General features: G+C 42.3%; 2 protein-coding genes across 2 annotated transcripts in view; both read left to right on the forward strand.

Annotated features, from left to right (window-relative positions):
- Positions 1-7,702, forward strand: part of LOC102789372 (uncharacterized) — a 29,877-nt gene extending 22,175 nt beyond the window's left edge. Inside the window, exons 29-42 of the mRNA XM_087832049.1 lie at positions 24-182; positions 684-821; positions 2,693-2,949; positions 3,042-3,126; positions 3,229-3,459; positions 3,590-3,727; positions 4,027-4,283; positions 4,447-4,531; positions 4,621-4,965; positions 5,302-5,510; positions 5,591-5,747; positions 5,825-6,198; positions 6,975-7,104; positions 7,234-7,702. Of these exons, the coding sequence (XP_087688175.1) occupies positions 24-182; positions 684-821; positions 2,693-2,949; positions 3,042-3,126; positions 3,229-3,459; positions 3,590-3,727; positions 4,027-4,283; positions 4,447-4,531; positions 4,621-4,965; positions 5,302-5,510; positions 5,591-5,747; positions 5,825-6,198; positions 6,975-7,104; positions 7,234-7,376 (2,708 nt within the window). The 3' untranslated portion in view covers positions 7,377-7,702. The remainder of the gene's footprint in view (positions 1-23; positions 183-683; positions 822-2,692; positions 2,950-3,041; positions 3,127-3,228; positions 3,460-3,589; positions 3,728-4,026; positions 4,284-4,446; positions 4,532-4,620; positions 4,966-5,301; positions 5,511-5,590; positions 5,748-5,824; positions 6,199-6,974; positions 7,105-7,233) is intronic.
- A 7,993-nt stretch (positions 7,703-15,695) lies between these two features.
- On the forward strand, positions 15,696-22,075 carry LOC118453906 (uncharacterized). The gene is made up of 6 exons (XM_087831325.1): positions 15,696-15,753; positions 16,023-16,211; positions 21,279-21,416; positions 21,567-21,662; positions 21,831-21,907; positions 22,013-22,075. The coding sequence occupies exons 1-6, from the start codon at positions 15,696-15,698 to the stop codon at positions 22,073-22,075; spliced, it is 621 nt and encodes a 206-aa protein (XP_087687451.1).
- Positions 22,076-26,576: the final 4,501 nt, after the last annotated feature.

A 26,576-nucleotide genomic window follows, 5' to 3' on the forward strand; every position in this document is an offset into this window, starting at 1 on the left:
ATAACACTGTTAAACTGTTGCAAATCTGGTAGGTGGAATTACAAGACAATCAGCTAGACCTGATCTTAATACCATGGCGCCCCCAAGTGTCCCTGTCCAATCCACTGCAGCTCCACAGCCTCCTATGGTCACTACTACCTTCCAACCAGCGATAATAGAAAGCCGGACACCTCTGCAGCCAGGTATAGTAATAATTTCACAGTAACACTTCAATGTCCCATTTATACTCTAACAGATAATAGTTTACACATCCATTATTTGTGCAGCAGTGTGGGGTGGTGGCTAGCACCGTTGACTCACTACATAAAAGTCATGAGTTTGACTCCAACACACCTTTCTGTGTGCAGTTTGCATGTTCTCCCCATGTTTGTGTGGGTTCTCTCGGGGTACTGTGGCTTCTTTCTACAGCCCAAAGACATGCAGTTAGTGGGGTTAGGTTAATTGGTGATTGTAAATTTCCTATAGGTGTGAATGTGAGTGCAAATGGTTGTCTGTCTGTATTAGCCCTGCAATATAATGGTGACCTGTCCAGTGTGTACCCTGCTTCTCACCCAATGGGAGCTCAGTTAGGCTCCAGTTCCCCACCCCTGATAAGGATAAGAGGAAGAGAATGGATGGATGGATATTTTATGTCTAGAATTATTCTATGCCTTATATAATCATATTTTTTCTTTTTTGAACAGTGTGCCAATTCCACTGTAATTTTGAGCAAGATTTATGTCAGTGGAATCAGTTGATCACAGATGCTTTTGATTGGACAAGAAACAGTGGCTCCACTCCTACTATCAATACAGGACCTTCTACAGATCACACCACAGGAGGTAATTAGCTTTCTGACATAGGGCAAATAAAGTTAATATACTGAGGTTATATAGTGTTAAACTTCCCGAATAAAACATTCACACCATTAAAGCCAGTTTGGTGATTTGTTTTTTGTTTTTTGTTTTTTTCCTTTCAGTATGAAAAGCTTTAAGAGGCAGTTTTAGCAACAAGTGCAAATGGCTTGTAAATTAACTTCTGTACTTATTTATTCTGTGTTATTGCCTAAAAGCATATCTTTAACTTACTGATTGTATGTCCCCGTTCAGGTGGCCACTATCTTTACATTGAAGCAAACAGTGCATCGTATGGAGACACAGCTCGTCTCATCAGCTCTGAGTGCTCTGACTCTGGACCTCAGTGTCTGCAGTTCTGGTACCATATGTATGGCTCAGCAGATACAATGGGCCTCCATGTTTACCTGCTCCAAAACAGAATAGCCAATCAGATGTGGAGGAAGCAGAATGACCAAGGAAATATGTGGCACCTGGCTCAAGTGGACATTGAACCAACCACACCTTTTCAGGTGACTTATTTCAAACCATGGAGTGTGGCCTGCTTTCTAGTTATAAAAATTTTCCTGCAAACATATCATTCAATTGAATTTTATCATTTAGATCATTATTGAGGGGCGCAGAGGATCCAATGATGAGTCAGATGTGGCCATAGATGATTTGAAGCTTTATCGGGGCCGCTGCTTAGGTAAGATGAAGATATATAAAAAACAAAATATACTTTACCAGATTTGAAAATCTGTGACCAACTTTCTATGTAGACACTTAATAACATTGTTAAACTGTTGCAGATCTGGTAGGTGGAATTACAACACAACCAGCTAGACCTGGTCTTAATACCATGGCGCCCCCAACTGTCCCTGTCCAATCCACTGCAGCTCCACAGCCTCCTATGGTCACTGCTACCTTCCAACCAGCGATAATAGATAGCGGGACACCTCTGCAGCCAGGTATAGTAATAATTTCACAGTAACACTTCAACGTCCCATTTATACTCTAACAGATAATATTTTACACATCCATTATTTGTGCAGCAGTGTGGGGTGGTGGCTAGCACCGTTGACTCACTACATAAAAGTCATGAGTTTGACTCCAACACACCTTTCTGTGTGCAGTTTGCATGTTCTCCCCATGTTTGTGTGGGTTCTCTCGGGGTACTGTGGCTTCTTTCTACAGCCCAAAGACATGCAGTTAGTGGGGTTAGGTTAATTGGTGATTGTAAATTTCCTATAGGTGTGAATGTGAGTGCAAATGGTTGTCTGTCTGTATTAGCCCTGCAATATAATGGTGACCTGTCCAGTGTGTACCCTGCTTCTCACCCAATGGGAGCTCAGTTAGGCTCCAGTTCCCCACCCCTGATAAGGATAAGAGGAAGAGAATGGATGGATGGATATTTTATGTCTAGAATTATTCTATGCCTTATATAATCATATTTTTTCTTTTTTGAACAGTGTGCCAATTCCACTGTAATTTTGAGCAAGATTTATGTCAGTGGAATCAGTTGATCACAGATGCTTTTGATTGGACAAGAAACAGTGGCTCCACTCCTACTATCAATACAGGACCTTCTACAGATCACACCACAGGAGGTAATTAGCTTTCTGACATAGGGCAAATAAAGTTAATATACTGAGGTTATATAGTGTTAAACTTCCCGAATAAAACATTCACACCATTAAAGCCAGTTTGGTGATTTGTTTTTTGTTTTTTGTTTTTTTTCCTTTCAGTATGAAAAGCTTTAAGAGGCAGTTTTAGCAACAAGTGCAAATGGCTTGTAAATTAACTTCTGTACTTATTTATTCTCAGTGTTATTGCCTAAAAGCATATCTTTAACTTACTGATTGTATGTCCCCGTTCAGGTGGCCACTATCTTTACATTGAAGCCAACAGTGCATCGTATGGAGACACAGCTCGTCTCATCAGCTCTGAGTGCTCTGACTCTGGACCTCAGTGTCTGCAGTTCTGGTACCATATGTATGGCTCAGCAGATACAATGGGCCTCCATGTTTACCTGCTCCAAAACAGAATAGCCAATCAGATTTGGAGGAAGCAGAATGACCAAGGAAATATGTGGCACCTGGCTCAAGTGGACATTGAACCAACCACACCTTTTCAGGTGACTTATTTCAAACCATGGAGTGTGGCCTGCTTTCTAGTTATAAAAAAGTATCCTGCAAACATATCATTCAATTGAATTTTATCATTTAGATCATTATTGAGGGGCGCAGAGGATCCAATGATGAGTCAGATGTGGCCATAGATGATTTGAAGCTTTATCGGGGCCGCTGCTTAGGTAAGATGAAGATATATAAAAACAAAATATACTTTACCAGGTTTGAAAAGCTGTGTCCAACTTTCTATGCAGACACTTAATAACATTGTTAAACTGTTGCAGATCTGGTAGGTGGAATTACAAGACAACCAGCTAGACCTGGTCTTAATACCACAGCGCCCCCAAGTGTCCCTGTCCAAACCACTGCAGCTCCACAGCCTCCTATGCTCACTGCTACCTTCCAACCACCGATAATAAATATCACTGTCCCTCCCGTAGTGGAGGAAACAACCAACCTAATTAATAAGAACAATATTACTGAAGCTCCAGATAACCGGCCACCTCTGCAGCCAGGTATAGTAATAATTTTACAGCAGCTCTTGTTTCCCATTTTAGTTTATTCTGGTTTACAAATCCATTATGTGATATCTAAAATGACTGTATCAATGATGTAATCATATTTCTTTCTGTGTTTTTTTAACAGCATGTCAGATCCACTGTGATTTTGAGCAAGATTTATGTCAGTGGAATCAGATGATAACTGATGCTTTTGATTGGACAAGACAGAGTGGCTCCACTCCTACCATCAATACTGGACCATCTTCAGATCACACCACAGGAGGTAATTAGCTGTCTGACACAAGCCAGAAACAGTTATTTCCAGGAAAAAAATAAGTAAACCACACACTAATTTTCTGTTTATTATTAACCATAGGTGCATTGTTAAAGCCATTTGATCGTTAGTTATTTCTTTATTTTTGTTTTATTGTAGGTTTTTTCCCCTTTATTTTCAGTTTAATGTGAAAAATGTCGAACCAAAGAAATTTAACAAGCACTTTTAACCATGTAAATGACTTGAACATGTGTAATTTACTGAATCATTCTCAATATTATTGTCTAAAAATGTATGTCTCTATTCAGGTGGCCACTATCTTTACATTGAAGCCAACAGTGCATCATATGGAGACACAGCGCGTTTCATCAGCTCTGAGTGCTCTAACTCTGGACCTCAGTGTCTGCAGTTCTGGTACCATATGTACGGCTCAGCAGACACAATGGGCCTCCATGTTTACCTGCTCCAAAACAGAATAGCCAATCAGGTTTGGAGGAAGCAGAATGACCAAGGAAATATGTGGCACCTGGCTCAGGTGGACATTACAGCAACAGACAATTTCCAGGTGTGTTACCTATCAGAGACATTTCTTTATTAGACCTATCTGATGTTGGAAAACTGCACTGCAAATAAATAACAGTCCAATACTTTTAATTTAAGTGTAACCTAATCACTCTGTATACCATGACAAGTATAGTGCCATGTAACAGTAACCTCTTTACTTTTAGATTATATTTGAAGGACGAAGAGGTTCGAATACTCAGTCTGATGTGGCAATAGATGATGTGTCACTTTATCATGGGCACTGTGCAGGTAATCCTAATGTCCTAACTATAATTTGTGCAGTCCAAACACTATCTGACAATCTAAATGACAGACCGGACTGTGAAATATTGTTACAGAATTGGTCAATCCAACAACAACTACAACTCAGTCAAGGCCGCAAACAACAGCTGGGCCACAACCATCGACCACAACTCAACTAAAGCCGGAAACAACAGCTGGGCCACAACCATCAACCACAACTCAACTAAAGCCGGAAACAACAGCTGGGCCACAACCATCAACAACAACTCAACAAAAGCCGGAAACAACAGCTGGGCCACAACCATCAACAACAACTCAACAAAAGCCGGAAACAACAGCTAGGCCACAACCATCAACCACAGTTGGACCCCAGCCCACAACTAATAAACCGCAATCTACAACAACACCAAGACCGCAACAAACAACCCTGACGGTACCAAGTAAGTTCTTTTTGCGTGTCTACAGTTAAAAAACAAATTGAAACATTGAATTGGGTTTCCTAAAATGTATACAGTAGCTGTCATGTTATGTTTGTGCATGTATGTCAGTTCTAAGCTTAAGACAATAACAAGCACATGTCTTGATGCATGCTCAATCATCCAGTGTTGCTCCCAATGAAAATGATACATCCAGATGAACAGAATCAACTTTTTGGGATTAACAAACACATTTTCAATATATAACAAAAACTTTTTTTTATTTTGTTTTTCTGTCATTTGAAGTTTATAACTGAGGATATATCTGTCCTCCAACTCTATACATCTTTCCTTCCCCAGCACCATCTTGCCCACGGTATAGTCACTATACCACTTGTGTCCCTGCATGTAGTCCAACCTGTTTATTCTTGAATGGCCCACCACATTGTAGTGACAATGAGGTTTGTGTTCCTGGATGTGTGTGCAATGATGGCTTTGTCATGAAAATGAAGATCTGTGTGCCTCTGGAACAATGTGGCTGTGTGGACAAGAATGGCACCAAACACCAAGTAAGACAAATTGACAATATGGACAATTTTGAAAATGAGCATGTGGTCATGTGGTATGTTGACTGTCTGTGTCTTTTCAGTTCAATGAACAGTGGTACACAGATCACTGCAGTCAGAAATGTGAATGTGAGAAGGATGACGGAATAGGAAAGATTGACTGTGATGATGAAGATGAGTGTGATGGAAATGCTGTCTGCCTTCAAAATGAAAAGGGCAATTATTACTGCCAGTCTACAGGTAGTCTACATGCCTGCAATGTACCTAAACTATGCTTTTGTTCCTATTTATTTAACTGCTCTTCTTGTTCCCCACAGGCTTCGATGAGTGTACGATCAAGAAGGACCCTGAATATAAAACATTTGATAAAATGAAGCATAACTTTGAGGGTGAACACTCTTATGTGCTGGTGAGGACCAGCAACTTGCCAAACAACCTTCCAGACATCTACATTGAAAGCATCAACACGCCCGTCTTAGATCAGGGCGGTGATAGTCAGCATGAAAATGACAGCAGCAGTGAAGAAGAGCAGAAGAGCAGGGAAGGTGATGATGATGATGATGATGATGATGACGATGATGACGATGATGACGATGACAGCAAAGAACATGATGAACACCACAGATTACAAGAGCTTAAGATCAGAGTGTACAATCACACTGTGGAGTTCAAGAAGAATCGGAAACTGATCGTATGTATTAACACATTAACTTCTTAGCATTTTACTGTGGCACAGTGTGATGCTACCTACACACAGACATTTGTAAAGTCAGTCTGGGAAATAACTAGCTCCTCTTCACATTTTCTTTTCAAGGTGTTACAACTGTAGCGAGGGAGATGATGTTATATGTGCTAAATTATGCTGTGTGATAGCGCTTTTCTTTTCACTTTAACATTTGTAGGTATAAGACAGAGGAAGAGAGACAATGTGTAAAAAACAGTAATGGCAATATTCCATGTTTATCCGGTGCCTAGATGTTATTGTGTCTGTGTGTGAGTAATATAATCCTATGAATCTCAATTTGCAAGGGTACTGAACTAAAACTAAGCAAGTATAAGACTGTAAGTGTTATAATGTACTTTGCTTGTGATTGTATCACACTAGCATGCTAACATTAGCTATTACGTACTGAAAGCTAATAGAATCTCAATAACTTGTACGTATTTGGTAATATAGGAAAGACTTCAGCTAATACTCAAGCTTTCCACAACAAAAATGTATGTTTCACTTCATACAACAAACATAATCATACAGGAATGAACAGCAGAATTGACATCTACATATACTTCAGTTATATTAACCCTTAAGGACCCACAGTGACACTGGTGTCACTGCCTCTTTACACTTAGAGACTTGGTTATATATGATTCATTTGATATAAGACCCCCGTAATTTTCATGAAAGTAGAAATAGGTCTGGGCTCTTAAGGGTTAAATTGCACTGAGAGATTTTTTTTTCCTCTTCAGGTGGATGGAAAACCAACGGAAATGCCCGTCTCAGTGACTGGTGGTCTAAAGATCTGGAAGCGTTCCTCTCATATCTACCTACAAACTGATTTTGGCTTGTCAGTGGCGTTTAATGGACACCATTCAGCAGGTAGCCAGTTTACAATATCAAAAGCAGATGATGTAATTTCTTTAATGTGTCATTCCACTTTAAGCTAATAAATAATTTATCGTTTCCCATATTCATACAATGTATTAAACGCTCATATTTATTCTGCAGAGATTACTCTACCACACATTTATAGAAGGAAGGTGGGAGGCCTGTGTGGAAACTTTGATGCTCAGAGAAAAAATGACAGGATGAAGCCAGATGGTACCATAGCCAGAAGCACTCAAGAGTTTGGAGAGAGCTGGAGAGTGTGAATGCCAGATGAAACACTGTCTTTGAATGTGGATGAGTTTAATCTCTATCAGTTACATAAAACTCCATATGGATAAAAAAGAACAGATGAGTGTAATGATTTTGGCTTTTCTTCGTTAGCCAGCAAGTGTTGTCTTTACCTAGCTTTTTAGGGCTATGTTTTCTGAATATCAGCATATCTATTTTATCATGAATGTTTAGATACTTATCTTTTTCTTATTATTTCTACATATATTTGATATAATCTTTGTACTCTACATGTAAATTGAGCTATTATTCTCATTGGATAATATAAAAAAATTAAAAAGTATGTGGTGAATGATCACATTTTCATAAGGTGTTTTTGACTTCCTGCATTGTTGAAGGTTTCTGATGAACTTACTACTCTAATAAAACTGCACTGTAAGGACATTTGTCTTGCTTTGTGTGCAGCCATGTTGTCCCAAGTTTAGCTACAGCAGCATACACGTGTACATTTTTAAGGTACAACCCATTAACCACCTGCAGTACAGCAGGAACACCAACGCAAATGAAGGAAAAACAAATAACACAAAAGCTGTAACATGATACGGATAAGGAAGGTAATCGTTTTTTTTCTAGCAAACAATAGGATTGTTCTTGCTTGAAAAGCTCGTCTGTATCTGTATAAGGGCATGTTTATGTGGAATCCTTATTCTCAAGTGTTGCAACACCACATAGAGCCATGGATGTGTTTGTTCTGTGCATTTTTCTTTTCTTAAGGTTTCTCTGTGATGGTAAGTGAAGCTATGCCTACTGGCTACTATTTAAGAGTTTCAAAAAGTTATGGAACAATTATTTCATACTACAAAAATGTATTTGAGACATTATATATACTTTCAAACTGCTGTTTTAACAAGAGTAGATCCTACTTTTAGATCCTTTAGATTTTTTTAATTAGTTGATGTGTTTTCAGGTGGATCCTCTTTAATGTTACTGATAGTTTGAGTTCATATCCCCTGGATATATAGGTGAATGCATTTTCAATAATTCTGGTATTATTGGATTTCACTTAAGTAGCTAACAAAAACAGCGACTATTCTAACTAGTAAAGATTAGACTGAGTTTGTAAGCATTAACACTACTAGTTTTACGTTTTGGAGCTTGAGGCTGCTATTAGTGACAGATGATGATATTTACTTCCCTGTGCTGAGCCTCCTTTAGCTGGTTCTAGTGCTCGAATACATATCTCAGGAATGGACTGAGTAGATCTGAATTTATAAATATCTATCATGGTGCTTAAGCTGATGCTGATGAAAGGCCATTATGCTACAGTCTGGCAATGTACAGATGCAGAAGAACCTTCAAACTGGCAGGAAAGTAATATCATTACTATGTATTTAAGTCCTCGTGCTTTTGGTACCTGTTGGGCAAGAAAAAGTAAGTCATAACTGTATGTTAAGAATATGTATTTAAAATTTAACATGTTTCTTTAATATAAATATGTTTTTATATTGTTGCCATTATCTTTACATTTTTCTAGCCCAAATACCAGCTCCAACTACTAAACCAACAGGTAATACCCACAACAATCTTTGTACAATTAGCCATTGTGTTCAGTGCGACAGACGCTGCCTATATCTAAACCCCACAATAATGAACTTGATTTTTGTCACCTACTGAAGCTACAAGTACACTCACAAGCCACTTTGTTAGGCACACCTGGTAGACATGGCAAAAGCTCAAAGAAAGCAAGAAGACATGGAGACACGGTGACAATGCTCAAACCAAGTATCAGAATAGGGAAGAAAGGAGATTTAAGTGACTTTGAATGTGACATTGTTGTTGGTGCAGACAGACTGTCTGAGTATTTTAAGAATCTGCTGATCTATTGGAATTTCCTATACAAACATCTCTACGTTTACAGGGAATATTCCAGGATAAAAGAAAATACCCAATGAAAATATCCAGTCAAACTGTTCAAGGGATTTTTGCTCAGTTCTCTGGGTGAAAATACCGTGTTGATGTCCAAGGTGAAATGAGAATGGCCAGACTGCACTGAGCTAATCCTAAGGCAACAGCAACTCAAATAAAACATTCATTAGAGCCAAGGTGTGAAAAACACCATCTCTGAATGCACAAAAATATGTTGGTTACAGAAGTGGAAGACCACACCAAGTGCTGTTCCTCTCAGCTAAAAACAGAAAACTGGCTCTATGATTCAGAGGCTCACCAAAATTAGACAGAAGATTAGATATCTGGTCCCATTTCTACTGTGACATTTAGACATAAGCAAAATGAAAGCATGATTCCATCTGGCCTTGTATGAACTGATCAGGCTGCTGCACAGGCTACCTGAGTATGACCATATCTTGGTGGCTGCTTCCAGCAGGATAACATTCCATGTCCCAAAGCTCACATCAACTGGTTTCTTGAACGTGACAATCAGTTTATTATACTCAAATAGCCTCCACAGTCACCACCTGTCAATCTAATGTGGAACTAATGAAGTGTTTTCACTGCTCTCATTCCATTTAGTGATCCTTGCTTACTCCTGAACCCTAACAGCCTTGTTGCCTGTCCACAAAACATTTCAGAGATTCCTCAATCTGACAACACACAAACAACCAGATTTATTACAGTTGCATTTATTCTGTATTTAATATTATTCATCTTTTTGATTACCGTTTGTGAGATCATTACTTTATATTTTTTATACATTACTAGTATATTTTGAAATAGCATGTTGCAATTACAGTTACAAATATGTGCCATGCTGATCATGCAGTTTTATGCCAGAAGCTGTGGTGTGTGTGCTGTTTCCAGACTGTGCAGGTCCACCAGTGCTATGCTGCCCTGGACAAAACTCCAGTTGTTTCAGGGGGTGTTACTGTGATCAGATATGTCTGACATTTGGTGACTGCTGCCATGACTACAGGTCAACCTGTACAGAATGTAAGTGAGAGTGAACGTGCAAAATAGCAAGGTCTGCATTCACACATGTAAGAATTTGAGGATTCAGGGTTGAATATTTATAATGCAACTCTTTCTTCTCTGCTACAGTTGTGACCCAAGTACCAACAAGAAAACAAGCCACTGGAAACAACAATATAATATATACAGATACAAACATCACCACACCAGTGCTCAATGCAGCATCCGCACTTAATGTGAGCACAGCCTCAGTATCCACAGTGCCAATATCTACAGCAACCAACCACACAAGAAGTGATACATCTACACTAGCAATTAAGAAAACATCTTCAGTCGTCTCCACTGCAACAGCGGGCACCACCGCTACGCTAGCAGATATCGAAACAACTTCAGTCTTTGATTCTACACCAACCAGCCAAAAAAGCAGCACTACTGCATCTATTCCTTTAGATGATCTCATAACATCAGTCTCCACTGTTGCAGGTTGGTCATTGTTTGAATGACCCTACAGTATATCATGACAGAAATTTTCATAACCATTGGTAGGACAAGCACAGGTGGAATTATTAACAGCAGTATATCAGCCTGTGTAATAGATCATCATTCAGAAAACAAGAAACATACTTTCCTACTATGGAATCCCAAATTGTCTCCAATTAAAGATATTTTAAAAGTTGGGTAGTTGTAGCATTTCTTTTTTTCTCTTTTCTTTCTATTTTTTGTTGCTGTGAATCCATTAAAAAGAAAAAACTGCCTATACTAGAAATTTCTAGTATAGCTAGTGGAAAAAACAGGAACTTTTCTGTCATTTAATTCTTTATCTTTTACATAATTACTTTGATTTAATAAGGGAGGTATTTATGACAATTCCACAATTTTGTTGTACATGTACAATGACAATAAAGACCTATTCTATTCTATCAGTAGGAAATGTTGTAAAACATATGAAAATACAGGTAAAAGTCCACAATTTAAGTCCTCCCTCATGTTTTCCAAGGGCATCCAGTGGGTTGGATTGGAATCCTTGCCAGGCCAATTCTGGCCCCCAGGCTTTATGTTTGACACACCTGCTATATATCATTAGATAGAGTCTTTTAAGAATACAGACTGTTAGACAGCTGTGCAAATCTGGATAACAGGGGTGTTGTATCTTTCCCAGGAAGTGGAAACACTGCTGGCATTTCCAACAAAAACACGGATTCCACTGACACAAGCTCAGACAAAGGTACAGTCAATGAAATGTCCATATATCTATTTTAACATTTATATACATCAAAGATCTGCAGTACTTAAATAAGTGTATTTTTATTTGTATCTTGCTTTAAGATTTCCAAGCAGTGACTTTTCATCTAAAAGCTTCACTTTCATCCTCTGATATGGATAACAAAGATGTGATCTTAGAGGCTATATCCAGTGTAAGGAAAAACAATTTCTGAATACAAATCATACAGCATCAGATGCGGCGGGCCTTTATAATCACTGATAATCTCCTCTCTCACAGTTCCTGTCCAACATCCTTCTCCAGTTGAACTGTGAGCGCTGTGTCCTCAAGGTTCAACACGTCAAGCCCACCTGAGAAATAGCATTTGCAGCAGTTACTGCAGGCAGGATATGGCACCAGCTATACTCTGCCAATAAACTGCAAAATTCTCAACAACTAATAAATTTTTTGAAATTACATAAGATACAAGATATATATCAGAGGCTTGAAAGTCGATGCTTCGAGGTTAATAGCATGGGCTTTTCAGTTTTATAATACTAACAGTCACATTTAACACCAGGTAGTTGAAATGTGTGAGATAGTGCATATCTCACTGCACATGCCATAACTTACGAATACATTACCATACTTTTAAATGTGAATTCCATTAGCTTGTGTGTTGTGTTTGAGATAATAAAAAGCCCTGATCCTGGCAACAGTAAAGATACTGTTTTTGTTACGGGAGGATGCCAAAGATAAACGTTAGCTGCCGTTTAAAAAAAAGATCCAAAGAGCTGGACAGCCTGACTGTATGCTAAAATTAATAGTTATCTAATAAATTAATCATGATCCTCAGAGAGGATTTGAATTACTATTTTTATTTTAATTCTTATCAATTTTGAAATGACTTTGTGGATATGGGATATGCCAAAAAAACAAAAAAAAAAACAAACGTCTACTCAGAAAACAACCTGGCTGTGCTACAGATTGGCTTTCTGCTAAATGATTAAATCTGTGTCACCGTGTTGTCATTCATTTGTAGCTGTAATAGCACTCCCTACATGTGTACAGTCTGTAATCAGTCATGTATCTGTGCAATCTCCTCACGTTTACAGCATGTCAAGGTAACTATACTTTGGCATTGCGCCAGAGTCTGTGTGTGTTAACCAGACTTATCAGTCAGGAATTGGTTTGTATCTGATCCTGATCCTTCGCAGACTCTTTGAATTTAATATTTAAAAGCAGCATGACTCAGTACTGGTACTGCCAAGTTTTGGTATTTTTCATAAATCTACATGGCAAAGGCACACCATTAACCTAAAGACGTGGATAATGTGTATAGACTACAAGAAGTCAAATTAATAAATTAATTACTCACAGATGCCAACAGGCTCAATAAATTGATCCTCAAGGCAAGTAACATTATGGGGAGCTGGACTCTCTTAAAGTGGTGTTGGAGAGGCAGGTTGGACAGTACAATGCTGGATATCTCCATGATGTGCTAAACAGTTACAGACAGAAGCAATACTGAACTGCACAGGAAATCCTTTCTCCCTCGCCTACAATTCCTCCATCTAAAGCACAAGTACACAGTGCAATAGTTGCTCACCCTCTACAGAGAAAATAGCAAGTGAAGTTTGGTGAGAGGGGCACCTTGTTGTGGAAAAAGGATTTTTTGAGATTTAGAGATAGAAAGTTAAAATCTGTGCAAAGTGGTCAATTACCATCAGACAAAATAATAACAGCTCCTTTAAAACCATCCTGTGGATACAATCTTTATCTGTTCAGTGGTAGGGAGCTCATTCCCCACAGTCATGTAGGCACCGGCCTGATAATGAAGACACATAGAGTAGGCCATGACCTTGAACACAGTTTATAACTAGTTTGTTTCTAAATCTTCACACTCTTGCTTGGTTCAGGAAAGTTACAGCTACATATCAGTAGGGTTAAATAAGGTGAAACACAAATATTCATTCACACACCTCAATGTCAGCCATATTTAATTTTTTGTAATATACTGGGATAGTTATAATTAGAGCTATTTTTTAACTCCATAATTTGTTGTATTACTTACTGTCTAGGAGCAACTGTGACAATTTGATTACTTCTGGGATTAATGAAGTGTTCTGATTCTGATAGGTTATCCTAGCATTACTTCACTTCATGTTTTGTATGTATTCCAATTGCTGTGCATTATTATCAATCTTCTGTTTGCCTAATAGACTTGATTTGTTATGCTTGTGTAGTTTTCAATTATTAGATCAGTCTAAATATGCAGAAGTACAAAACTGTTGATATGAAAGTTGATATAACAGGAAACTGAGCTGTGAGGCTGCACACAGTTGCACATAGTCAATGTGATGAAAACATATTTACTATTTTTAAATGCAAGTGATGAAAGGTTTAGAAGCCAATTCTGTATTGATATCCAGGTTGCAGAAACAATTTAACTTGAATAATATAATAAAGCATGACCTGATGTTAATCTGGTAAAATGACATAAAGTATTTCTAAATTTTTAGGGCGTTATTCTTTTGTTAGGTTTTTAACCTTTTTCTATTTAAAAAAAAAAAAAAACCCTGAATATACTATTTGAAAATAGTGACTTTTTTTGTTTGGTGTGCTATTTTTTTTTTTTATTACTTTCATTGAAAGTATACACAACATACTCCTTTAACAGAGAAATGACAGAAGGTGATGTGTATTATTTCACTGTTCTAGGAAGTCCACTATGGTAGCCATCAGATGCCACATACTCTCACCATAAGTAATGGTTTTGTTATGTTCCCATCTTCACCATTCTTTCCATCAGCAGCCATCAGCAACATTTTAGCATCCAGAGGTCCCCCCTACTGATTGGCAACACAACCTCAGACTACCACTGTCCACTGTTCAATATCCATTGTGTATCTTTGACATATATGATAAACAAATACAACCTTTCTAACCAAAAACAACCTTTCTAACTTTCATAGAAGTCACGCAAGAAGCAGTAATACTGAAACTACAACAACAAATGCCACAGCATCTTCAGCATCCATGTATTTACATATTAATGATAATTTCTGTCCTGTAACTTGATTCGTTATTAACTTACAAGATTTGTCTTTACTGTCACTGTTGCCAGTCTTGTGTCTGAGGACTATAAACTGGCTGGTATCCTAGAGAAACATTGAGACAAGAAAGGCTTACAGAAGAGGAAGTGTGTGTGCTTTGGGGATATTCCATCCATGCTGGTTGAGTTGTCGAAAAAGATGGGTTTGAAGATACCATACATCAGGGGACTCCTAACTCCTGATTGACCCTTTAAGTTTGACCTAGGGCTTCACAAAAAGCCCTCCAAACCTGGGAGATGAATTGTGGGCCTTTTGTTGGATGGAATGCTGTAGAGCCTGAACACATGATTAGCTGGGATCTTAGCAGTGTCAGAAGAAGTGGGGAGTTTAAATAATGGAAAGGAAAAGAAGATAATCTGTATGTTTTTAGTGGGAGACCTGCTACAAAATCCAATGCTTAACCTGAGTAATATGATTTGAAATTGATAATGTTTATAAATGTCCTGTAGGAACTTGGGGCCACTTCTTGCATAGATTGAGCATGTTGAAACATGTTCTTGTTTTGTGTTCTTATCCAGATGTGGGCACCAAAAAATCTCTTTAGTAGAAAAATTGTTTAATGTACTCCAAGTTAAGGCGGTTGCACTGGTGGCAGTGTGGACCAGTACCAGGATGCTCAGTTGTTGTTGTTGTTTTTTGTTTGTTTTTGTTTTTTTCATTTTTCGAGCTGGTTTTCAACTTCTCATGAGAATGACAGAGGTTGACAGGAGGAAGGCAGGATGGCTTCAGGTTCAACTGGGTAAGTATCTCTGAAACACTGATAAGAGAAAGCACCAGGCTTGACATTCCAGGAACCAGGAGGGTAGGTAATGGTGAAATTAAAGTGACCAAAAAATTAACTGCTAGTGGGTCTCTGTGGGAGTAGCATTTAGAATTTACCAAAAAGCTGATTTATAATTTGTGTAAATTATAAAACATAACTCTGATTTTACTTGGCCTTTAAAAACACAATTTGAAAACTGGTGAATAGTTTAAAGTCAACACTTTCCACCCGTCTCTATCGTCTCTTGAGTCAACAAGGAAGTAAAAATGCCTCCTCTCTTGCGTAACGCAGTTTGTTCTAATTTGACACTGTGCCACTCTTGCCTACAGTCAACTCAACAGTCAGAGTCATGGACTGGTTTGCAATGTACTTCTCACTTCTGACAGCTTTGCTGCCTCTTCACAGCGGTGAGTAACATATTTAGTTTTTCATTTAAATGAGGCATCATTCATGTTTTTTTTATTCTTGTCACCTGTCAGTGGTTTTAATGTTGTGTCTTATTTGCATTATTACCACAGCAACCTTTCCTAAATGAGCCATTTTTTTCACAACATATATAATCACTTAAGAAAAAATGTGTATTTTCAGTGTTCTGTAAAGTGTGCTGTTGTAGCCATGTCAATAGACAGTTAATGTTTCATAACAGTTTTGCTGTTTCCCTATCTTCACTTACCAGTCTTCACAACAGCAGACAACAGCACAATTTTAGTCACTGCAGTCAACGCAACGAGCGACAATACAACATATACACCGCCGGACGGAAACTCTACTACTATAACTCCATTCACTTCAACTGCTTCCCTCACAATCACAAACAGCACTGATGCAACTACATCAACAAGTCTCACCACTTCAGCACCTACAGGTACAGATTGTTTATTGTTGTTGTGCCAAACCTTCTTCTTCATTTGCATTTGCTTTTTAAATTGTGTTCCTGTCACTCCCGTATTACTACATTTCCAGTTATAGTCCAAATATAAATCATTAAATTAGTATTGTTGTAAATTGCAAGGTAACATTGGGCCAAAATGTTTCAGCACCCAGACTTTTTCTTGGCTTTTTTTGTCCCCGCTAAGCGTCTGCCTGTTGACAGTGTTTATTAAACTTTTTCTGCATGCCCCATATAAACCATGTCATGATCACACGTTCTGATCCCCTGCTGATGTGACTCTTACACCTCCATGGCCCTGGGGGAACTCCTAAGAAGTTTCTCCAATGGGTTTAAATCTGTTTTAGCTTACTGACAGTGCTCACCACCTACAACAGTCATAGACAGTCTGCATAATATAAAGTGTTCTGGTTATATAGGCTATGATGATAACGTATTATTATGACAAAATAAATTGTGTGTTGAAAATATTAATTTCCCAGTTGGCCTCTGTAAACATACCACAGAAGACTTATTACTACACACACGGCTGCAGCTGAACACTCCAACAACAACAATAACCCAGGACCCATTGCAGATTTTTAAGCCGGTGAGACGTGATCGCGGATGCCGCTCAGGTGAGTCCGACTTCCCTGCAGCGGCATCGGAGAGAGTGGTACCGCTGAGCATGAGCCAGGGGTTTGGTTTGTTTGGCTTGGCAGCAGGCGCTCGAACAACTTCATGCTTGCGAGTTTACCATTGTTACTTATGTTGTTTCCTTTTTTTTACTTGGTCAATCACCATTTCATGCACGGAGAAATGAATTTGCTTTTAAGAAAAGAGTTTACAATCTGTTTCTTGGTCAAAAAAGTTAATTCCAATTATTAAGTAATTGTTTTTATAGTGTGTCAGGGCAACAGAAAAAGTAGACCACCAATAATTTTCAAGACCAACCCACATTACTGGTTGCTCCAAATATTTTGGAAAATGCCTCTAGCTACAGTAATGTGCACGCCTACATTCTGCAAACCTCACACAGTAAAGTACAGCCACCTCTTATTTACTCAGGTTGAAAAAACTGAGATTAACTCCATTGACTCTGGGTTTAAATTGGATCATTGAGGTCCGGTCAAGAATTACATCTAATTTGTTTTTTTGGGGGTTTTTTTTGTTTTTTGGTTGTTGTTTTTTTGTTTTCTTAGGATTGGGCTACCGTGTGGAATAAGTCTGATTATTCTGCTAAAATTTTGGAATTACTGTTTTATTCATCCTTTTAATCACTGATGATTTTCTAGCTAGATTCTCCGCCAAAGAAAATCTTATCTGTGGGATAACCCATAACCAGTTTACAAAAAGATTTTGAATTAGGTGTCACAAATTATAATTAAACAAAACAAGACAGGAAATAGTTCTATAACATTCCTACAGTCTCACACATAGCAAAAGAGTTTGCTATGTGTTTCCTGATCCAAGTGAATAATCGTTCAAACCATCAAAATATCAACTGAGAAAACCAATGTTTTAGTCTTACATACAGAGCAAAAGTGGTGATGCTTTTAGACTCTGTCCTGTCAAGCTTATAAACATAGTTAACATATATATTAAAATCACATGTTAATTTACAGCTAAAATAAATTTATCCATTTAATTATGAACTTCTGTGCTTGTGATCAGAATCAGAATCAGAATCAGAGTCATGTTTATTGGCCAAGTATATGTGCAGACACATACAAGTAATTTGGTTCCGGTAGATGGTGGCTCTCAAGCACAGCAATGTAAATCACACTCACACACACACACACACACACACACACACACACACACACGTGCCTATATATACATTACACATGCATAAACATACATACACAAAGCTGTGTAAACCAACTATAAATTACTAATCTAAACTTATATACATAAAATACAGAAATGAAATGAGGTGGAATGAATACTACAGAATGTACATAAGGTGCATCACAGACCCCTCACACCCCATGGTGTGAGGGGTCTGTGATGATTTTCCCTGCCCGTTTCCTGGTTCTTGAGAGGTACAGATCCTGGATGGAGGGCAGCAGGGGGGCGCTGATGATCCTTTCTGCTGCCCGTACAGTCCGCTGCAGTCTGCTCCTGTCCTGTTGAGTGGCAGCACCATACCAGACTGTGATGGAGGAGCACAGGACAGACTCAATGACCACAGTGTAGAACTGGATCAGCAGCTCCTGTGGAAGACTGTACTTCCCCAGTTGTCTCAGGAAGTACATCCTCTGCTGGGTCTTTTTGAGGATGGAGTTGATGTTGGTCTCCCACTTCTGGTCCTGGGAGATGGTTGTACCCAGGAACTTGAAGATCTTCACAGTTGACAAAGGACTGTCTGATATGGTGAGGGGGAGCAGAGTTGAGGAATGTCTCCTGAAGTCCACTGTCATCTCTACAGTTTTAAGAGTGTTCAGCTCCAGATTGTGCTGACTGCACCAGAGTACCAGCCGCTCAACTTCCTGCCAGTATGCAGACTCATCACCATTCTGAATGAGGCCAATGACAGTGGTGTCATCTGCAAACTTTAGGAGTTTAACAGCCGAGTTCTTGGAGGTGCAGTCATTAGTGTAGAGGGAGAACAGTAGTGGTGAGAGGACACATCCTTGAGGGTCACCAATACTAAAGGACCGAGTTTCAGAGGTGATCTCCCCCAGCCTCACTTGTTGCTTTCTATCTGTCAGGAAGCTGGTGATCCACTGACAGGTAGCTGGTGACACGCTGAGCTGGGAGAGTTTGGAGGAGAGAAGTTCAGGCACAATGGTGTTAAAAGCCGAACTAAAGTCCACAAAACAGGACCCTGGCATAAGTTCCCGGGCGGTCGAGGTGTTGCAGGATGTAATGCAGCCCCATGTTCAATGCATCATCTACCGACCTGTTTGCCCGGTAGGCAACCTGCAGAGGGTCCAGCTGGTGGTCTGTAATGTCTTTCAGATGGGCTAACACCAGTCGTTCGAAGGATTTCATGACCACAGACGTCAAGGCGACAGGTCTGTAGTCATTCAGTCCTGTGATGGTGGGTTTCTTGGGAACAGGGATGATGGTGGAGCGTTTGAAGCAGGAGGGAACTTCACACAGCTCCAGGGATCTGTTGAAGATGCGAGTAAAGATGGGAGCCAGCTGTTCAGCACAGGTTTTGAGGCAGGAGGGTGAGACACTGTCTGGTCCGGGGGCTTTCCTGGGCTTCTGTTTCTGGAATAGTCGGCTCACATTCTCAGTGTGCATTCTGAGTTTCAGGGAGGAGGAAAGGGGGGTGAGAGGTGTGGTGGAGGTCGTTGAGTCTGGATTGGAGAGGGTGGTGGTGGTCGTTGGGTCTGGATTGGGGAGGGTGGGGTATCATATTAAAAAAGCTAAATGCTAAATGCTAAATTTCATTTTTTTAAACTTACACTTGAATAATATTGTGAAGGGCATGTCAGTATGAGAGCATATGATTAGTGATGGGATTTCCGGCTCTTTTTAGAGATCCGGCTCTTTCGGTTCGGCTCACTAAAAAGAGCCGGCTCTTTCGGCTCTGATCCGGCTCGTCAGGTTGTTTTGTTGCCGCACAAAAGGAATTACTAACGTAAAAAAAAGTGGGTTTATTTATATATGTTTATATATAAATATATGCGGTGGCCCCTAGAGACAAAACACGTACAAACTCCAAAACACATTTCTAGCATGAACTGAACTTCCAAAGCAGAGCTACTAGATCACTTAAATTACACAATTGAAAGCATGTGTGTATTGTTTGTGTATTTATACACAGGCACTCATGTATATTCAAATCATTAAATTAATATTGTTGTAAATTGCAAGGTAACATTGGGCCAAAATGTTTCAGCACCCAGACTTTTTCTTGGCTTTTTTTGTCCCCGCTATGCGTCTGCCTGTTGACAGTGTTTATTAAACTTTTTCTGCATGCCCCATATGAGAAGCTAAAAAACTTATTTTAGCAGTCATTAACAATAAAATAGTTCCTAAAATGAATCATCCATCTTCTGTTATGGCAAATGCAGATGGACCCAGGGAGCAGAATGCACGGAGGCAGAGTTGCGGTGAAGACAGTTTATTTACAGTGATGGGGAGGTTTTACAAGGACAAAGTATGTACAATAGCGTATGAATGGGGACATGCAGGTAGTGCACTCGATCTAAAAAGCTTAAAGTAGACTTTACAGAGAGTTGAAGAGCCTACTTGGTACTGTTTATTGCCAAAACCACCAGACGGAAACAAACCAGACGAGGCAAAACCCTGGGGAGGAAACAAAACTCCTTACAGTCACCAGAAATAATCCAACGGCTCCAGCAGGCAGGGGTAGAATTACAGACTCTCCAAAAACGTCAATACTCTTCTGTCAGGTAGCTCCTAAAGAACACTTCTGAAGGATGCAGCTGATGAGTAACAGGTGTGCCAGGTTCAGTGACTCACTGCCCCGCCTACCTATACAAAAAGGAACCAAAAACACATACAGACAAAAACACCACATAACCAGAACCCAAATCCTAGCATCGTCTACTGTTTTCCTGAAAAAGTCATATTTATTCAAGCTAGCTGCCCCTCATATGTTTTCCCTGCTTGTCCACATGCCTCCTGTTCTGGCTCTTCTCTCCACCAATTTGGCCCTCCCCACAGTCTGAGTACCACTGGATTACTATCTTTAAAAGCTTCACATTTCCTGTCATAATGAGCCAAAGCTTGTTTGTTGTCAGTTTTTAAAGTAATCTGGAGCAAAGGTTCCCAGTCTTTAGAAATGTTTCATTAGACAGTGGCTTTCACTCATTTTCCTGAGGGATCCTTAAAGAAATTGAAAGAAGGCTTGCCTTCAACACTTCATACTTTACCAAAGAATGAAGGTGAAAGAATGAATATTAACTTACAAAGCTCATACAAACTTCTTTTGCCTCGTAGATCTGATTGTTAAAAATATGTTAACATTTTCTAGCTAGTCAGAAATACTTTCTAAATAATACCGTGCATGAGCTCACAGGAGTCCACCTCGCCCATACTGCCAGACAGTGCATATTTTATATCAGTCTTTATGTGTTACAGTTACTACAGGTTGTTCGGGTCCACCAGCTCTATGTTGCCCAGGGCGCGACGACTCCTGCAACAGAGGGTGTTTCTGTGACGAGATCTGCGTGACATTGAATGACTGCTGTCCTGACTATAAATCAACCTGTAAACAATGTAAGTGAAGACAAATACAGAGACTAGAAATATATACACAGTTTTAAACATTTACATTTTGATTACAGATGTTTCCACTGCACTACCAAAAAGCTACAGCTTCAATAAATATCATAACAGCTTCTTTGTCTATGATCTCTTTCACAACAGCAGACAGTACAACACTTGCACCACTTAATGTGACCACAACCTCAGGATCCTGTCTTTCTTCAACATTTTCTCCCACCTCTAGTAATTCAGCTATAGGTTTGTCACCATTTGAGAACTATATCAAAAATTCACATTTATACAAAGATTCCTTCATTGTATGTGTCACTTCTGAAAAAAGTGGCTAAACACCAAATGTTTCAACTACTTTAGTTTGCAGGTTTAATTACATTCTAAATGTGCATTTCTTTCTTTCTGCCCAAATAGCGATTGCTCACCTAAAAGTGTCCTTACTATCTAATTTTGAAACCAAAGAACGAGCGATATTAGAAATTTCATCTTTTGTAAGTACAAACATTCTTAAAATGTACATTAAATGTTACAGTGAAAAAAAGCACAACATGCATTATTCATACTTTTGTCAGTAATCAGTGTCATCTCTCTCATAGCTTCAGAGACTTGTGCAGCAGAGATGTACTAGCTGTGCCGTGACGGTAAAACCAAGACAATGAAAGGATGAATTAGAATGAAGCAACACGGTGATGACAGACTTCAACACTCACAATAAAATCTAATTAAAATCTAATTAAACCGGTAAAGTTAACTGACTGTTTCAGAATGAATAAAGTGACAGACACTTTTTCTCAACTAGCAGTATAAGCATGTTTCTAAGTTCTTATAATCAGGGCAACAAAATCTTATATTTAAGGATGTATTACACAGTTATGAATGTTTACCATATATAGAGATAAAGGTGGAGGTACAGGATTTTTTTTTAAATAAAGTTTAATAATGGAATTTATTTATTTTTTTTTAAAGAAAAAAATTCTGACAATCATTTGACAGAAGAATAACTCACCATACAAATCCAGTCTGCTCTGGTCAAGGAACGAGACTCACTGCCAAACATGTTTGCATTACTCTATTTTTTTCTGTGTTATGTTAAGTTGTGGAAGTTAAGCGGCTGCAATAAAATTATAACGCATAATTTAAAATGTAATATTAGCAGTGCAGTGTTAGAATTTTCCAGATGATAAGTGACGTAATTACATTAAAGTAACTAATATGTAATAGATCTGGTGTAATTTCTTCATTTTTTAATTCCTCGCCTCAACACGTTCTCACTCCCAAAGCGTGACATTTTACGCTAGGTGACAAATCGTCAACATATTACATTTTCGGCTACCCAACAATGCCCCTGCATCCCACCTCCAACGGGCGCACCTTGATCTTCCAGCCTCTGTCCTCTGCCTCAGCTGCCAAGTTGGCATACCACAGCTTCTTATGCTCAAATGCTTCCTCAATTGCTTCCTCCCATGGTACCGTCAGCTCAATGACGTATGCACGTTTTTGGGAGTTAGACCAAAATATTCACTGGCATGTCTGTGGCATGTTTTGCTTTTGTCATATTGATACAGGAGGGATGTAGGACCAATCAGATCCATTCTTGGCATTGCATTTATGAATGCAATTGTAAAAATCCACATCCATTGCTTTTCATTTTATTAGTGCCACCCCTCTGCACAATCTGGGCACTGTCAGGCGTTGTGTGGAGGCGAGGAAGAAGGAACCCAAACGCAGGACTCACAGGTAGGTGAAGACTGGTGGATGTTTATTATAAGGAGTGGAGGAACAGAGGGTGAACGGACACTGACTGGCTGGAACACTGAATGGCTGGCTGACTGAGAGAACACGGGGAGGACAACATCACACGAACATCATCAATGACACGACAAAGAACGAATGGAAATAGAAGACCTAAATACACAGACTGATGAGGATGATAATGAGAGACCGGTGAGTACACAGCTGAACATAATCTGGCTAATGGCACGAGACGAGGTGACAGGAACAAACAGGAAGTGACGAAATAAACTGAACGTGAACAAAACGGAAAGCACTGGGTCACCGACCCAGGAACCCTGACAGTACCCCCCCCTCCAAAGGCCGGCACCCGACGGCCAAAAGAAAGAAAAACCAGAACAGGGAGGGCGGAGGGGGCCCAGGACGGAGGGACGGAGTCCACAGAGAGACAAACAGGTCAGGCGGGCGGCCGCGTGGCCGGCGGCCGAGACGAAACAGGTCAGGCGGGCGGCCGCGTGGCCGGCGGCCGAGACGAGACAGTTCAGGCGGGCGGCCGCGTGGCCGGCGGCCGAGACGAGACAGTTCAGGCGGGCGGCCGCGTGGCCGGCGGCCGAGACGAGACAGTTCAGGCGGGCGGCCGCGTGGCCGGCGGCCGAGACGAGACAGTTCAGGCGGGCGGCCGCGTGGCCGGCGGCCGAGGCGAGACAGTTCAGGCGGGCGGCCGCGTGGCCGGCGGCCGAGGCGAGACCGTTCAGGCGGGCGGCCGCGAGGAAGGCGGCGGCGGCCGCTGAGCTGGTCCGGCGGGCGGCCGCGAGGAAGGCGGCGGCGGCCGCTGAGCTGGTCCGGCGGGCGGCCGCGAGGAAGGCGGCGGCGGCCGCTGAGCTGGTCCAGCGGGCGGCCGCGCCGGCGATGACGTCCAGAACGTGGCTGGGGCGACGGTGCGGCAGCCGCAGGACCAGGCGAAGCAGACGCTGAAGCAGAGGCTGAGTCCGGACCAGGCGAAGCAGACGCTGAAGCAGAGGCTGAGTCCGGACCAGGCGAAGCAGAAGCTGAAGCAGAGGCTGAGTCCGGACCAGGCGAAGCAGACGCTGACGCTGAAGCTGAGTCTGAGGCTGGCCCAGGCGAAGCAGACGCTGACGCTGAAGCTGAGTCTGAGGCTGGCCCAGGCGAAGCAGACGCTGACGCTGAAGCTGAGTCTGAGGCTGGCCCAGGCGAAGCAGACGCTGACGCTGAAGCTGAGTCTGAGGCTGGCCCAGGCGAAGCAGACGCTGACGCTGAAGCTGAGTCCGGCCCAGGCGAAGCAGACGCTGAAGCTGAGTCCGGCCCAGGCGACGCAGACGCTGAGGCTGGACCAGGTGACGGCACGGGAGCCGGGGGTGACGGAGCCACAGCTTTAGGGCCAGCGGGCGCGGAAGCCCCTGGCTGGAGACAGGCAGGGCCAGCGGGCGCGGAGGCCCCTGGCTGGAGACAGGCAGGGCCAGCGGGCGCGGAGGCCCCTGGCTGGAGACAGGCAGGGCCAGCGGGCGCGGAGGCCCCTGGCTGGAGACAGGCAGGGCCAGCGGGCGCGGAGGCCCCTGGCTGGAGACAGGCAGGGCCAGCGGGCGCGGAGGCCCCTGGCGGGAGAGCGGCCGGGCCAGCGGGCGCGGAGGCCCCTGGCTGACAAGCAGGAGGGCTCACAGCTGGCTCTGGGTGCTGTGGCTGCAGGTCCAGGAACTGAACTGACTGGACGGGAGGCGACTGGACTGACTGGACGGGAGGCGACTGGACTGACTGGACGGGAGGCGACTGGACTGACTGGACGGGAGGCGACTGGACTGACTGGACGGGAGGCGACGGGACTGACTGGACTACAGACTGGACTACAGGGGACTGGAGGACGGGAGGAGACTGGACTACAGACTGGACTACAGGGGACTGGAGGACGGGAGGAGACTGGACTACAGACTGGACTACAGGGGACTGGAGGACGGGAGGAGACTGGACTACAGGGGACTGGAGGACGGGAGGAGACTGGACTACAGGGGACTGGAGGACGGGAGGAGACTGGACTACAGGGGACTGGAGGACGGGAGGAGACTGGACTACAGGGGACTGGAGGACGGGAGGAGACTGGACTGAAGGCTGAAGAGCAGGTGAGTGAACTGACTGGAGTGAAGGCTGAAGAGCAGGTGAGTGAACTGACTGGAGTGAAGGCTGAACAGCAGGTGAGGGAACTGACTGGAGTGAAGGCTGAACAGCAGGTGAGGGAACTGACTGGAGTGAAGGCTGAACAGCAGGTGAGGGAACTGACTGGAGTGGAAGCTGAACAGCAGGTGAGGGAACTGACTGGAGTGGGGAAGCTAAGGGATGAACAGAGGTTGGCGATGCTAATGGCTGAGCTAATGACAGAGTTACCGAGGGGGATAAGATTGCGGCCTGGGCTAATAAGGCTGGTGCCTGAGCAGGGGACACCTCAGCTAGCCTAACCAGGGACAGTGCGAGGGCGTGAAAGGTTGGATCAGGAGGTGGATGAAGAGGTGAAGTAGTAGGTGGGCCGGTGAGCTCTTCCAAGCCTCCAGGGAGGTCAGGCTGGGTTGAGGCTGCCCTCAGCCTGGGCGCTGGGACAGGCACGGGAGGTGGCTGGACACCAGTCACCCCCACCCGGGAAACAAGAGTGGATGTGGAGGTAGACTGCGTCGCAGCTGCCTTCCTCCTGGGAGCTGGCACCGGTGTGGGTGTAGGCCGGGCCCTAGACATCTGAGGAGGTGAAATGGCTGAAGAAGAAGGCCAAATCTGGGCTGCCGTGCTGGTGGGGAATGGCTGAGTGACGGGTGTGGAAATGGTGACTGGGTGTGTGCTACTGGCAGGTTTATCAGAGTTCGGTCTGTTTTTTCTGCCACCACGATTTACAGTCTTTGTGGGAGCAGCGCAGAAAAAATCTTCCCAGTCGACATCCTCCAGGAGGGAAACTCCCCATGGATCGGTGGTGGATCTGTTATGTGTTTTATGGGGATAATCAGATGATGGATGTGGAAAACAGTTAGTGGAACTCACCACCGGGAGTTGTTGAAAATAGTCCATATTATGGCGGCGTGTGCGCCGCTTTCTTCGGGAAGAGGAAGCGGCCGGGGTGAACAGCTGAGCCTCTGGCGCGGTAGCCTCCATTGAGTCGAGGTGGGAGGCGTAGCCGCGGTGCCGTGGCGAAGGTGGAGGTCCGGCGAATGAGGCGGCGGGTGTGCGAACGAGGAGCGGAGCGGCGAGAGAGGGAGCGGCCGAAACGCGGCACGAAACGTCCGCTCTCCGCGGCAAATGCTCCGAGGCAGGTGTGGCAGCAGGTGGGGGAACGCGGCGTCTCCGAGGCCCGCCCAGAGCCAGGCGAGTCCCCTCGAAGACGTGCTCTCGCTCCGCGAAGAGCCGCTGTTTTCCCCTGACCACCTCTGCCCAACGGTA

Source organism: Neolamprologus brichardi, chromosome 18 (assembly GCF_056152115.1).
Source record: "Neolamprologus brichardi isolate AB-2024 chromosome 18, ASM5615211v1, whole genome shotgun sequence".
Classification (NCBI taxonomy): Eukaryota; Metazoa; Chordata; class Actinopteri; order Cichliformes; family Cichlidae; genus Neolamprologus; species Neolamprologus brichardi.

Excerpts from the sequence above, each read along its gene's own strand:
- LOC118453906 (XM_087831325.1), top strand. The coding sequence starts at position 15,696 with ATGGACTGGTTTGCAATGTACTTCTCACTTCTGACAGCTTTGCTGCCT. Across the intron at positions 16,212-21,278 it reads CACCACTTCAGCACCTACAG|TTACTACAGGTTGTTCGGGT; the intron begins GTACAGATTGTT and ends TATGTGTTACAG. Across the intron at positions 21,663-21,830 it reads CTCTAGTAATTCAGCTATAG|CGATTGCTCACCTAAAAGTG; the intron begins GTTTGTCACCAT and ends CTGCCCAAATAG.